This window comes from Macaca nemestrina, chromosome 5, assembly GCF_043159975.1.
Source record: "Macaca nemestrina isolate mMacNem1 chromosome 5, mMacNem.hap1, whole genome shotgun sequence".
Taxonomy (NCBI): domain Eukaryota; kingdom Metazoa; phylum Chordata; class Mammalia; order Primates; family Cercopithecidae; genus Macaca; species Macaca nemestrina.
The window spans coordinates 120,462,784-120,477,476 of NC_092129.1; the positions used below are offsets into that span (position 1 = coordinate 120,462,784).

Here is a 14,693-nt window from a genome sequence, read left to right on the forward strand (position 1 = left end):
CATAAAGCTTGACCAGATCAACATATCTTGATCATGTTTTTCTTGGCCTTCTTTCCCAAAGAAGGTCCCTAGCTGTTGGTGACATCTTTGCAGTGTAGGCTCTTATTAAATCTACAGAAAGAGCTAGCATTTTCTATACTATTAAGTAATTTAGGGAAAACGTCACTAACAATGTATGTTTTTTTCTGTTTAAAGGAATATTTACAACATTCAAATTCCTCCGTTTCTCCATCAAAGCACATTGCCATCAAAGCTACTTTGGGGACAGAAAAAAAGCCAATTCCATTTCCCAGGAATCCCTAACAACAACTTTGCTTGGAAATTTCCAGCAATACTTAAAACACCATTTTTGCAGCAATTCTTTACGATAAACTGTAAAATACAGTTGCCCGAAAATGACTGACAAATCAATCATCATTCTGAGCCTCATGGTTTTTCACAGTTCTTTTATAAATGGAAAAACATGTAGACGGGAATTGGTGGAAGAATGGCATCCACAACCCTCATCACATGTGGTAAATTGGACACTAACAGAAAACATCTGCTTGGACTACTACAGAGATTGCTGGTTTTTGGGTGTAAACACTAAAATAGATACTTCAGGCAATCAAGTTGTTCCCCAGATTTGCCCTTTGCAAATTCAATTAGGAGATATCCTTGTAATTTCTTCTGAACCATCTCTTCAATTTCCAGAAATAAATTTGATGAATGTTTCTGAAACATCTTTCATTGGCTGTGTGCAAAATACCACAACGGAAGATCAGTTACTTTTTGGTTGCAGACTAAAAGGAATGCACACTGTTAATTCTAAGTGGCTGAGTGTTGGAACACATTATTTTATCACAGTTATGGCAAGTGGTCCATCACCTTGTCCACTGGGACTTCGACTAAATGTGACAGTGAAACAGCAGTTCTGCCAGGAATCTCTGAGTTCAGAATTTTGCTCTGGTCATGGTAAATGTCTTAGTGAAGCTTGGAGCAAGACATATAGCTGCCATTGCCAGCCTCCATTTTCTGGAAAATACTGCCAGGAACTTGATGCATGTTCTTTTAAACCATGTAAAAATGATGGCAGTAGCATTAATAAAAGAGGAAACTGGGATGAGCAAGGATATGAACGTGTCTGTCACCCACCATTTACAGGTAAGATTGTTTAAAATATATAATTTTATTAAAATAAACACAACAAATTTATAAATGGTTACTTAACAGAAATCAAACTGCATTTTAAAAATTTTAATAGATTCCTTAGATTTGGCTAAATATAGATTCTGGACATACACAAATCCTATCAGGGACCCTCCAAAATAAGCTTTTTGCTTAACTGAAAGAGGGCTCTTAGAAACATGTTTAATAGTGAAATATCTATATTTATATCTTTCCCAACATCCATTCTTAATGTCTCATACATTAAAACATAAGATTATCAGAATAATATAAAAGCTTTTAGTCACTGAATGAATTCCCAAGATCATGGTATTTAGATAGGTGATAACTTGATAATGAAGTATGCATCTGAGTAGAGGAAGTTAAGGAACTATGGTTGAAGGGAAGTCATTGAAATTGCTTGGCAGAATTGGAGAGGAACAGATAATTGTGAGCCAAGAGCAATGTTTTAAATGGATGTTGGTATGGCATCCAAACCTTGATTTATAGCTGATAGTGACAAGGATGAAAATAAGATGTTATAATTAATAACCGGTTGTGATAAGCACAATAAGAGGCAATAATCAGGAAAGGTTGTAAAAAGATGTTTGGTGAGTAATTAAGCCAGAGGAAAGACAATCTAAAAAAAAATGTAAATGATGCTGCCTGAGGCTAAAGTGAGATTTGAAGGGAATAAAACTCTCTCTACTTGAGAATACACTAGAAGAATCTGGGGTCATAGAAGGAAAGTGCGGAGAAACATTGAAAAAATGTAGGGAACATTTAAACCTTGGAAACTTGTGAAAGAATTTAGAGAGTTTGACAGAACTGGCTTGGAGAGTTACAAGTGAAATAAGACCACGATGATCTAACAAACAGAAGTATTTGACACGGCTAATAATAATAGTATAGGAAAAGAGCAGATTGGTATGTATTTTGGTCATAAGAGGAAGGAAGGTTAGAGCAGAGATATGTCTAGAACAGATCACCTGCAGAGATTTAACTGTAATTGTGTTAGGCAGGCTTTAGGGGGATTCCTTTTCCCATGTGCCTGACGCTGACTCCATAGGAGCCAAAGGGGCTGTGTGGTAAGATGTAATGGGGGCCGACGGGGAGGCGGCGCACACTTGTAATCCCAGCATTTTGGGAGGCCGTGGTGGGCGGATCACTTGAGGTAAGGAGTTCAAGACCAGCCTGGCCAACATGGTGAAACTGCGTCTCTACAAAAATACAAAAATGTGCTGGGCATAATGGCGGGTGCCTGTAATCCCAGCTACTCGGGAGGCTGAGGCGGAAGAATCCCTTGAACCCGGAGGTGAAGTTTGTAGTTAGCTGAGATCGCGCCATTGCGCTCCAGCGTGGGCAATGAAGCAAGACTCCGTCTAAAAATAAAATAAAATAAAATAAAACAACAACAAAAAAAGATGTAATGGAAGACCTCACTAAGCCATTGTAGGCTGTAAAAGTCACCTAATCCAATCTTTCAAATTCTCATTTTGAACTTGATACCTCAGTACCAAGATCATTAGAGAAATTAATACCAATGATAGCCACTGAATATATTGTCTCTATAACGTGGATCAAATTATCATTTGACTGTACTGGCATTGGTGATAGAAGGTGCAAGTTATACCTCTGATTTACACTGGGGTATATCAGGTGATTAAAGTTAAGGCAGACTAGAGAAAATGTGAAAACACTCAAACTGCTGATTTGGAGTCAATGACAAAGCAATTTAATAGACAGTCTTTAAAGCATACATTTTCACCCGTCCAAAGAGTTTTAAAGAATATTTGGTCAGAAAATTTCTACCATGTGTCAGAATATTAATTTGCATGTATGCATTCATAGTTCATGGGATATTATTTTAGTGCTTTTATTATAACTGCATAGAATGGTTTGCTTCTTACTCAAGATTTCCTTCCTTCCTTCCTTCCTCCCTCCCTCCCTCCCTCCCTCCCTCCCTCCCTCCCTCCCTTCCTTCCTCCCACTCTCCCTCCCTCCTTTCCTTCCTTCCTTCCTTCCTTCCTTCCTTCCTTCCTTCCTTCCTTCCTTCCTTCCTTCCTTCCTTCCTTCCTTCCTCTTTCTTTCTCTATCTCTCTCTTTCTTTCTTACTTTCTTCTTTCTTTCTTTCAGCCATAGGTGCTTTAAATCATTAAACTTTGAGCACTATAAAATATCTAAATAATGCTTACTTATTTTTGTAACATTAAGAATACTCCACTTGCCACTTTAATTATAAATAATTACTTCAATTTTAAAATCAAAGAAGATAATGAATTATGTAGAATTGTGAAAACAATTGAGAGTGCTCGCTGCATTATTTTGTTAGAGCTGTCATAACAAAGTACCATAGACTGGATGGCTTAACTTATTTTCTCACAGTAGTAGATGCCAAAAGTCAAAGATTGGCAGGCATGTTTTCTTCTGAGATCGATTTGATTTGGCCACAGACTGCTATCTTCTTCCTGTGTCTTTACATTGTCATTGCTCAGTGTGTATCTGTGTGTAAATATTCTCCTCTTGAAAGCAGACCAGTCACGTTGGATTAGGATGCATCCTACTGACCTTATTTAACCTTAATTGTGTACTTCTCTAAATATATTGTCTTCAAATATAGATACTCTGTGATACTGAGGGTTAGGACTTCAACATATGAATGTGGTGGGGTTGGGTGGGCACAATTCAGCTCATAAAACTCACTAAGTTTTAATTAGGGCATGGCCTATTGAGCATTATACTGTTAATTTAGTTTTTATGTTTGGAAAACATTTTGAAACATGATTTTTATTTATATTTTCATTATTTATATTTTCATTACGTTTAGGGTTGCTTGGAGGCAAATGAAGAAAAAAGAGTTCTGCATTAGGCAGGGATGTCAGTATATAAGGAATTTCAAAGATATCAATGATAATGGCAAAAACTGCTCATAAATTAAATTAAGAGCTTAATTAAACTGAGGAAAAAAACATATTGCCAAATTACATGCTGTTGTTTTGTAACATTTGTCCACTTGCTATGCTTGGGATTTCCAAAGCGCATTCCTCTACTAAGAGTATTATAAGATGATTAAATATGCATAGAATGAGTACGTTATGGAAGGCTATGTTAACTGATGTAGTGGGACCACAATAGTATGTGTAAGTGAGATTTTGAAAATTTGCTATGGCAGCAAGTGCAAAGAAGTGTTGAATTTGCAAGTTTGTGCACATATTCTGAGAATCCAGGCAGCCATTTCTCCTTTTGAATTGTTCCCTTGGCTAGGGGGTAAGGCTGAGACACAATACACATTTGAATGTGTTACTTTGTAAATTATCATTGCAATACTAACAGTGTATGTTGAAAAACTGGTACTTTTATGTATTAATATTATCTACCATGAAAACACAATTAAAATTTTAAAATATTACATAAATAAAATAAAGCTCAAATACCACTAGCCAGAAAAAAATATTTGGATATTATAGTCTGGGGTCAGAAGATAAAAAACTTATGTAAAGTGCCAAAATTAATTTTTATTTCAATTTAAATGCATCATCGTAACATGGTTTCATAACTGAAATTGCATTTGTCAGAATTTGATATTTTCATTATTAAAGAATCGAGGGAAAACTGATGGTTATGATATTGATATGCAATGTAAAAAAACTTTTTTTCATTGTTATAGGAAAGAATTGCTCAGAAATAATTGGCCAGTGTCAACCACATGTCTGTTTCCATGGAAACTGCAGCAATATTACTTCAAATAGTTTCATTTGTGAATGTGATGAACAATTTTCAGGTAAAATATGCATATATATACATACATATACACAAATAACTTTAATTTTTGTCTATGTATTTCAAATTAAATGTGAAATATTTCATTTCTTTTTGAAAAATACAATTTGAGAAGTTATATATACTGAATACTTTTATGGTAAAGTTTAATAAATCAATTTGGCTAATACAATTAAATCATACCACTGCTAAATGTTTTATAGCATAAGAAGAGTTTGACCAACAGTTCATATGCTTTTCACCATAAAATGACTTACATGTTTCTTCAAACTTGTATTTATGACCAATGAATTTGAAATTGTTCATGTCCTTATTTGGCACTTCTTGACCATGAAATTTTAGATTATGGACATTTTCACTGGACACATGTTGAGGTTTCTGTTAATTTCTTTAAAAAAAAAGTCTGCTAAAGGAAGATATTATTAAATCTCTTTTTGATATACAATATGCAGATAAAATATATATATTTTTAAATTATACTTTAAGTTGTGGGTTACATGTGAAGAATGTGCAATTTTGTTACATAGGTATGCATGTGCCATGGTGGTTTGCTCACCCATCAACCCATCACCTATATTAGGTATTTCTCCTAATGCAATCCCTCCCCTAACCCCTGACCCCCGACAGGCCCCAGTGTGTGATGTTCCCCTCCCTGTGTCCATGTGTTCTCATTGTTCACCTCTCACTTATGACTGAGAACATCCAGCATTTGGTTTTCTGATCTTGTGATAGTTTGCTGAGATTGATGGTTTCCAACTTCATCCATGTCCCTGCAAAGGACATGAAATCATCCTTTTTTTATTTTTTATTTTTATTTTTTTTTATGGCTGCATAGCATTCCATGGTGTATATGTGCCACATTTTCTTAATCCAGTCTATCATTGATGGACATTTGGGTTGGTTCCAAGTCTTTGCTATTATGAACTGTGCTGCAATAAACATTCATGTGCATGTATCTTCATCGTAGGATGATTTATAATCCTGTGGGTATATGTTCAGTAATGGGATTGCTGGGTCAAATGGTATTTCTAGTTCTACATCCTTGAGGAATCACCACACTGTCTTCCACAATGGTTGAACTAATTTACACTCCCACAAACAGTGTAAAAGCATTCCTACTTTTCCACAACCTCTCTAGCATCTGTTGTTTCCTGACTTTTTAATGATCACCATTCTAAATGGCATAAGATGGTATCGCATTGTGGTTTTGATTTGCATTTATCTAATGACCAGTGATGATGAGCATGTTTTCGTATGTCTGTTGGCTGCATAAATGTATTCTTTTGAGAAGTGTCTATTCATATCCTTTGCCCATTTCTTGATGGGGTTGCTTGCTTTTTTCTTGTAAATTTGTAAGTTATTTATAGGTTTTGGATATTAGCCCTTTGTCAGATGGATAGATTGCAATATTTTTCTCCCTTTCTGTAGGTTGCCTGTTCACTCTGATGACAATTTCTTTTGCTGTGCAGAAGCTCTTTAGTTTAGTTAGATTCCATTTGTCGATTTTGGCTTTTGTTGCCATTGCTTTTGGTGTTTTAGACATGAGGTATTTGCCTGTGCCTATGCCTGAATGATATTGTTCTAGGTTTTTGCTCAGGTTTTCTTCTAGGATTTTTATGATCCTAGGTCATATGTTTAAGTCTTTGATCCATCTTGAGTTGATTTTTGTGTAAGCCGCGAGGATGGGGTTCAGTTTCAGTTTTCAGCATATGGCTAGCCAGTTTTCCCAACACCATTTATAAAATAGGGAATCTTTTCCCCATTGCTTTTTTGTGTCAGGTTTGTTGAAGATCAGATGGTGATAGATGTGCGGTGTTATTTCTGAGGTCTCCGTTCTGTTCCATTGGTCTATATATCTGTCTTGGTACTAGTGCCATGCTGTTCTGGTTACTGGAGCCTTGTAGTAAAATTTGAAGTTAGGTAGCTTGATGCCTCCAGCTTTGTTCTTCTTGACCAGGATTGTCCTGGCTATGTGGGCTCTTTTTTGGTTCCATATGAAGTTTATAGTAGATTTTTCTAATTCTGTGAAGAAAGTCAGTGGTAGCTTGATGGGGATAACACTGAATCTATACTTTGGGGAGTAAGGCCATTTTCACGATATTGATTCTTCCTATTCATGAGCATGGAATGTTTTTCCATTTGTTTGTGTCCTCTATTAATTCATTGAGCAGTGGTTTATAGTTCTCCTTGAAGAGTTCCTTCACAAAATGAAGGCAGAAATAAAGATGTCCTTTGAAACCAGTAAGAACAAAGACACAGCATACCAGCATCGCTGGGACACATTTAAAGCAGTGTATAGAGGGAAATTTATAGCAGTAAATGGCCACAAGAGAAAGCAGGAAAGATCTAAAATCGACACCCTAACATCACAATTAAAAGACCTAGAGAAGCAAGAGCAAACACTTTCAAAAGCTAGCAGAAGACAAGAAATAACTAAAATCAGAGCAGAACTGAAGGAGATAGAGACACAAAAAACCCTTCAAAAAATCAATGAATGCAGGAGCTGTTTTTTTGAAAAGATCAAGAAAATTGATAGACCGCTAACCAGACTACTAAAGAAGAAAAGAGAGAAGAATTAAATAGATGAAATAAAACAGGATAAAGGGGATGTCACTACCAATCTCACAGAAATGCAAACTACTATCAGAGAATACTATAAACATCTCCATGCAAATAAACTGGAAAATATAGAAGAAATGGATAAATTCCTGGACACATGCACTCTCCCAAGACTAAACCAGGAAGAAGTTGAATCTCTGAATAGACCAATAGCAGGTTCTGAAGTTGAGGCAATAATTAACAGTCTACCAACCAAAAAAAGTCCAGGACCCAATGGATTCACAGCCGAATTCTACCAGAGATACAAAGAGGAGCTGGTACCACTCCTTCTGAAATTATTCCAATCAATAGAAAAAGAGGGAGTCCTCCCTAACTCATTTTATGAGACCAGCATCATCCTGATACCAAAGTCTGACAGAGACACAACAAAAAAAGAGAATTTTAGGTCAGTATCCCTGATGAACATTAATGTGAAAATATTCAATAAAATATTGGCAAAGCTAACATCATAAAGCTTATCTACCACAATCAAGTCAGCTTCATACCTAAGATGCAAGGCTGGTTCAACATACGCAAATCAATAAACACAATCCATCACATAAACAGAACCAACGACAAAAAACACATGATTATTTCAATAGATGCAGAAAAGACCTTTGACAAAATTCAACAGCCTTTCATGCTAAAAACTCTCAATAATCTGGGTATCGATGGAACATATCTCAAAAAATAAGAGCTATTTATGACAAACCCACAGCCAATATCATACTGAATGGGCAAAAACTGGAAGCATTCCCTTTGAAAACTGGCACAAGACAGGGATGTCCTCTCTCACCACTCCTGTTCAACATAGTGTTGGAAGTCCTGGCCAGGGCAGTCAGGCAAGAAAAAGAAATAAAGGATATTCAAACAGGAATAAAGGAAGTCAAATTGTCTCAGTTTGCAGATGACATGATTGTATATTTAGAAAACTCCATCGACTCAGCCCAAAATCTAAGCTGACAAGCAACTTCAGCAAAGTCTCAGGAAACAAAATCAGTTTGCAAAAATCACGAGCATTCCTATACACCAATAACAGACAAACAGATAGACAAATCATGAGTGAACTCTCATTCACATTTGCTACTAAGAGAATAAAATATCTATGAATCCAACTTACAAGGGATATGAAGGACCTCCTCAAGGATGAAATATTTTTATAGGAGTTCTGTATTTTACTTATTCCAAATCAGTTTGTTAGATAACATTTTCCAAGATAATCATGAAGTAAATGCTTTCTATTTATTATTCTTTAGAATGTTTGTCTAAATTTAGATGCTGCAAAGTTGTCAACCCTCTCAATTTATTTCCATTATGCTCTAGTATGTAAGTTTATCCTTGAAATTTAGGAGCCCTCCTCAAATGCTTCCCACAAATTCACCTATTCCAAAGCACTGTTACAATATTTAAAATCTTGTATACTTTTGAAATCTTATTAAATTTGCTAAGTGTCTTTCTTGAATCATGGAGAAATAAACTTCAGTGTTTTATTTAAAAAGTGCAACTTACTGTAATGTTCAAAAACTGATTTCTTTGGTACTTAAATTATTTTAACGGTTTAATTAAATTTTTGAAACTGACTTGAGCAAGATGCAGCTAAATGTAGAGCATTCTGTTACTAAAATGTCAAAGCTTCTGTGCACCCTTAGATTCATTTTCAAAGTCATTCTTTGGAGACTTAAACATTTCTAAAATTTGAATATTGATGAAAAGAAGCAAGAAAAGAGCACATTATGGCATGTTACACTTTTTTCAATAGTAGTTTTCTCACAACAAATTAGTTCTGTTACTCTGTGAGTATTTAAAATTATTTGTGAATTTTGCAATTACAGTTTTTATTTTAGTTGTGTGAATATCATGACCAATTTGTAACAAAATATGAACTATGTGTGAACTACAATACATTTCCTATATTTTCTGCTCCACATTTTTCTATATTTGATCAATACAATGTATTATGCCACATACTTAACAAAATGTGTATTTAAAATTTCACCACAGGAACCAATAACTTTAGTTTTGAATATGTTTTGCAGAATTCACAAATTCCCAATAGCACTACCAATGCTGTCAGATGTCTTGCCTTTGACAGAATAAACTTGCAAAACTTTATTTTAATTTAATGAATTGAAGGGAAAAAGCAAACCATTATTGGAATTAACTGATTATCAATTTGAAGTTTCTGCTTTTATTAATATAGCTCTCATTTTTTTTTTAAAAAGTATTTATTTATTTTTTTGAGACAGACTCTCACTGTTTCACCCAGGTTGGAGTGCAGTGGTGAATCTCGGCTCACTGCAACCTCTGCCTCCCAAGCTCCAGTGAGTCTCCTGCCTTATGCTCCCAAGTAGCTGGAATTATAGGCGCATGCCACCACAGCCAGCTAATTTTGTATTTTTAGTAGTGACAGGATTTCCCCATGTTGGCCAGGCTGGTCTCGAACTTTTGGCCTCAAGTTATCCACTTGCCTTGGCCTCCCAAAGTGGTGGAATTACAGGATGAGCCACCACGCCCAGCTCAAGCTGGCATTTTTTAACTGTAAATGAAATTGTCTACTAGCTGAGCTGATAGTTTGACAACTATCACTTTACTTTTTGCATGCACACAGGAACTTGCATTAAAAAATGAGAAAAACAATTTTGGGACAGTCATTTGATCTAAATGAAAAGACATGATTCACAGAGTGATCTGTAAGAAGACCTTCTGCTTATGCACCTAAATCATCATCAGAAGACAATCTTCTAAAATACTTACTAACATTTTAAAAAGTAGATGCTTATGATTGCTCAACTAATGTATGCATTCTTGTTTCTGTACAGTCAGTAATGTCACTAATATCTTACAGTGGATAATTAATAGTGGCACAATTTAGGGGCAACTACATGTTCGTCATCAATTTTCTAGGGAAACAAATTTGAAACTTAATTTTATTAATTGTAGAATAAGAAATGTTCATCAGTGCATAGTAAAATATGTAAATAGTTGTAGATTTATACCAAAGGCTGCCAAATTTTTCTGTAAAGGGTTAGATAGTAAATATTTTAGACTTCTTGAGCCATATGGTCTCTATCACAATGATTCAACTCTGCTATTGAAGCATGAAAGCAGCCACAGACAAACATAACTGTGTGAATTTCACTATATCAATAAAACTTTGTTTACAAAAGTAGGTGGAAGGTCTTATTCATCTTACAGCTATAGTTACCACTGTTTTGTACCATACAATAATTGACCAAACTTCTATAGCAAGAAAATACAGGCAATTATCTATAAACCCTATGAAAAAACTAGCAGCCTCAATTTTCCTCTCATATATAACATAGACATAACTCATAATTTCCTGTGGTTCCTACTGACCAAGCTCACTGGCAGCCTGGAAGCATTGTGCTGGAAGAGTAGCATTATTAGTAACCTTCTCAGCATACCAACTGAAATAAGAAGGAATTACCTACTTTTGTCTGCTTGGTTCTTCAGAGTCCTACAAGCTGTCCTTGATTGATTGATACAATAAAATTTGCATCTGGAAAGCATTGCAAAAGAGAGGTGGGATATCACTGGTTATATTACCATATTATCCTCATGTGAAAAATAATTTTCTGCTTTTGTATAACTCTATATCTCACACTCCTGGAAAAGAAGATGGCAGAATATAAAATACCAAGTGGTGATTTATGAAACCCATCCCTATTTGTTTTAGTGCAACCATAAATAATAGTATTTGTTTAAAACATCCAGGACAAATGGCATTTTAATATTTGGAGAGAACTGAAATACTTCAGCAATATACTGTCTTCTACCCCATGAGCATAAACTGGTGCTATCCTGAGCAAACTAGAATGATTACCCTGTGAAGGTTTGGTAACTATAGTAGGGTTCTTTTTGTTTGTTTGTTTTTGTTTTTTTGCAATATTTTGAGATCTACAGCCTGTGCCAAAAGTGTATAGGAAGCATCACATTTAAAAGATGTATAAAATATGTCTATATCTATCCATCAGTTATGGCTTAACTGTGCCCCCATCTTGAATTCCCACGTGTTGTGGGAAGGACCTGGTAGGAAGTAATTGAGTCATGGGGGCACGTCTTTCCCATGCTATTCTCATGATAGTGAATAAGTCTCATGAGATCTGATGGTTTTAAAAAAAAATGAGTTCCCCTGCACAAGCTCTCCGTCTTTGCTTGCTGTCATCCATGTAAGATGTGACTTGCTCCTCCTTGCCTTCCTCCAGGATTGTGAGGCTTCCACAGCCACAGGGAACTGTAGGTCCATTAAACCTCTTTCTTTTGCACATTGCCCATTCTCAGTTATGTCTTCATCAGCAGCATGAAAACGAACTAATACACCATCTATCTCTATATTTCATACATATTTTCTTATATTTTATTATTGGTTTCTTAAAAACTCTTCAGAAACCAATATATGTATATTTTTCCACCATGATCAACTGTGCATATTAATATATATTACTGGATATATGAATCTGGATTCATAATCAACATTATGTTCCAATGAGCCATCATAAAACTACAGAAAATATTTTTAATGCCTTATCAACCAGTGATTATTATAAAATTAGCCTTTATGTCAAGTTCTCATTTCTCTTGAATTTCATTCCAAACAGAATTTTGGAATTCATATCATTTGGAATATTATAGTTGTCATACCTAAAGCAGTTTAATAACCCACATCTAATGCATCCAGACTGCAAATAAGTATGGTGTAGAGTATGCCAATCCTATTTCAAAACTAAAGAGCCATTAGAAAACCAAATTCTTGATTTTTCAGATATCTCAAATATTGTGAAATAGAGTATAAATAAGAATCATTAGCCATAAGGTCAAACTTCAATTTCAAACATTATAAAAGTAAAATTAAGAATTAAAATCTAATAGAAAACCACATGAAAATGTATTCTTAATTGTAATCCCAAATTTGAAACATTACACGAGATTTATGCATCCATTAGAAAGTGATTTATTCAAATTTTATAACTATAAGATTTATTGCTAAATTTTTAAATGTGTATTTTTGATCAATGCAAGGACATGTCAAAATTATTATGCTATACATTATTAGATAATGACACATTTTCAGATGTGAATTTGATGTAGAAACAGGTGATTGTCAAAAAATAGATTGTTTTTAGTTTGACTAAATTAAAGCTACCATAAACAAATTTAGTTTCAAGATAGGAACGTTTATTTGTAAGGATGTTGGGATGTTTGAACCCAAGATGAGTGATGTTAAAAAGGTTTTGCAATGGCATTCAGTGATGGTAACTTCAGCTACCATTTTGGGCATATAACAAGAGATCCAATCTGACTAGTAGATAATAGTGTAAGACATTCAGTTAGCAGTTTAAATCAGAGGGTAGACAGAATATTTTCCAATGTAAAGTACATATTTCTCCATTTGCATAATCCTCACAAGTGGGTAGAATTTATGAAGAATAGAATTTTGTTCATTGAAAGAAAAGCAGGCAGGAGCTAAATCAGATATAACTTTCTTCATTATTAATAATTGAACTTTAATCCTATTTTGAAATTCAATTCTGATAGAGGTTGGAAAATTAATCTCTGTCAATTTAACCCTATCTCTAACATAACCCCCTGCCATGTAGAGAATTGAACTAGTCCTTGCTCTCGTAAGTGGAATTTTAAAAAATGATGGAGTTACATGAGCTGATAAGCACACATGTATAGTCAGTATTAAGGCTTAGTATGTATAAAATTTGGAATGATAATTTATGGCAAATGTTTAACACATTTAATAATGTGAATAATTTTTTAGGCATTGAATTGGTAGGAGTTTATATAAGTTTGTTCTGGGTTGCTATTAGTTTTACATTGTCAAACTGTATTTTGTAGCATTTTTCTTCTTGATTCTCTAGTCACTATGATAATTACTAGCATTGATGGTGACTGTTCTTTCCAAACACAGCATAATCCACAATAACACAACATTTAAAAGCAGAGGCTCTGTATCGATTACTAACATGAACAATTTCCTTTGCTACCATATTCCATCCAGATAAAGAACTAAATCTTCCTCTGAACCTTCCAATTAATTTCTTCCATTGTGATGAATCCTCCATAGATTTATTGGCAAAACATTATTTCCAAGTGTTCTCCACCCTACTATAAATTGTCTCAAAATAGTTTATGTGTCTACCAACAAGGTAGTGTATACTATGAACTTAATAAATAGTAATTACTGATAATTATGAGATCTCAAGATGCTAATGAAACTTTATTGCTTGTATTGAGAAATGAGAGTGTAAATTGATTATAAAATGAAAAGACTTGAATGCTCAATAAAGCATATAATTTAGCTAAAGTTATTAAACAGATATACATATCTGCCAATTTGAATTACTTTTTATTGTTCAATGTATAGAACACTTATTTTTTCCTTTTGACTTTTTTTGGTTGACAATAATTACATTTATAGGATACAGAGTGATATTTTGATATATCTATACAATATGTAAGGATCAAATCAGAGTAATTAACATATCCATCACTTCAAACGTTTATCATTTCTTTGTGTTGTGAACATTCAGAATACTCCCTTCTAGCTTTTTGAAAATATATAGTAAATTACGTTAACCACATTCACCTTACAGTGTTCTAGAACACCATGAATCATTCCTTCTATCTAGCTATAATTTTGTATCCATTAACCAAACTGTCCCCATCCTCCTTTTCCCTACCCTTCCCAGCATCTAATACTCACAATTTTACACACTACTTCCATGAGCTCAAATTTTATTTAGTTCTCCCATATGAGTGAGAACACACAGTATTTCTCTTTCTGAGCCTGACTTATTTCGCTTAATATAATATCCTACAGGTTTATCCATGTTGCCAGGAATGACAGGATTCCATTCTTTTTATGACTGAATAGTATACCATTGTGTATATAGACCACATTTTCTTTATCCAAGCATCTCTCGACGGACATCTAGGTTGATTCCATATATTGACTATTATGAATAATGCTATAATAAATATGGGGGTTCAGCTATCCCTTTGGTATACTAATTTCACGTCCTTTGGTTATTTTTAACTACTATTTAATATGCACCTTTCTTTTTCAGAAAGTCCATAAAGTAGTAAATAAAATAGTTAATCTCTTCTCTATTTTACCATTTGAGGAAATGGCAATTTGG

General features: G+C 34.4%; 1 protein-coding gene across 1 annotated transcript in view; it reads left to right on the plus strand.

Moving 5' to 3' along the window:
- Positions 1 to 201: 201 nt before the first annotated feature.
- Positions 202 to 14,693, plus strand: part of LOC105479505 (eyes shut homolog) — a 162,493-nt gene continuing 148,001 nt past the window's right edge. The window contains exons 1-2 of the mRNA XM_071096912.1: positions 202 to 1,143; positions 4,814 to 4,927. Of these exons, the coding sequence (XP_070953013.1) occupies positions 396 to 1,143; positions 4,814 to 4,927 (862 nt within the window). The 5' untranslated portion in view covers positions 202 to 395. The remainder of the gene's footprint in view (positions 1,144 to 4,813; positions 4,928 to 14,693) is intronic.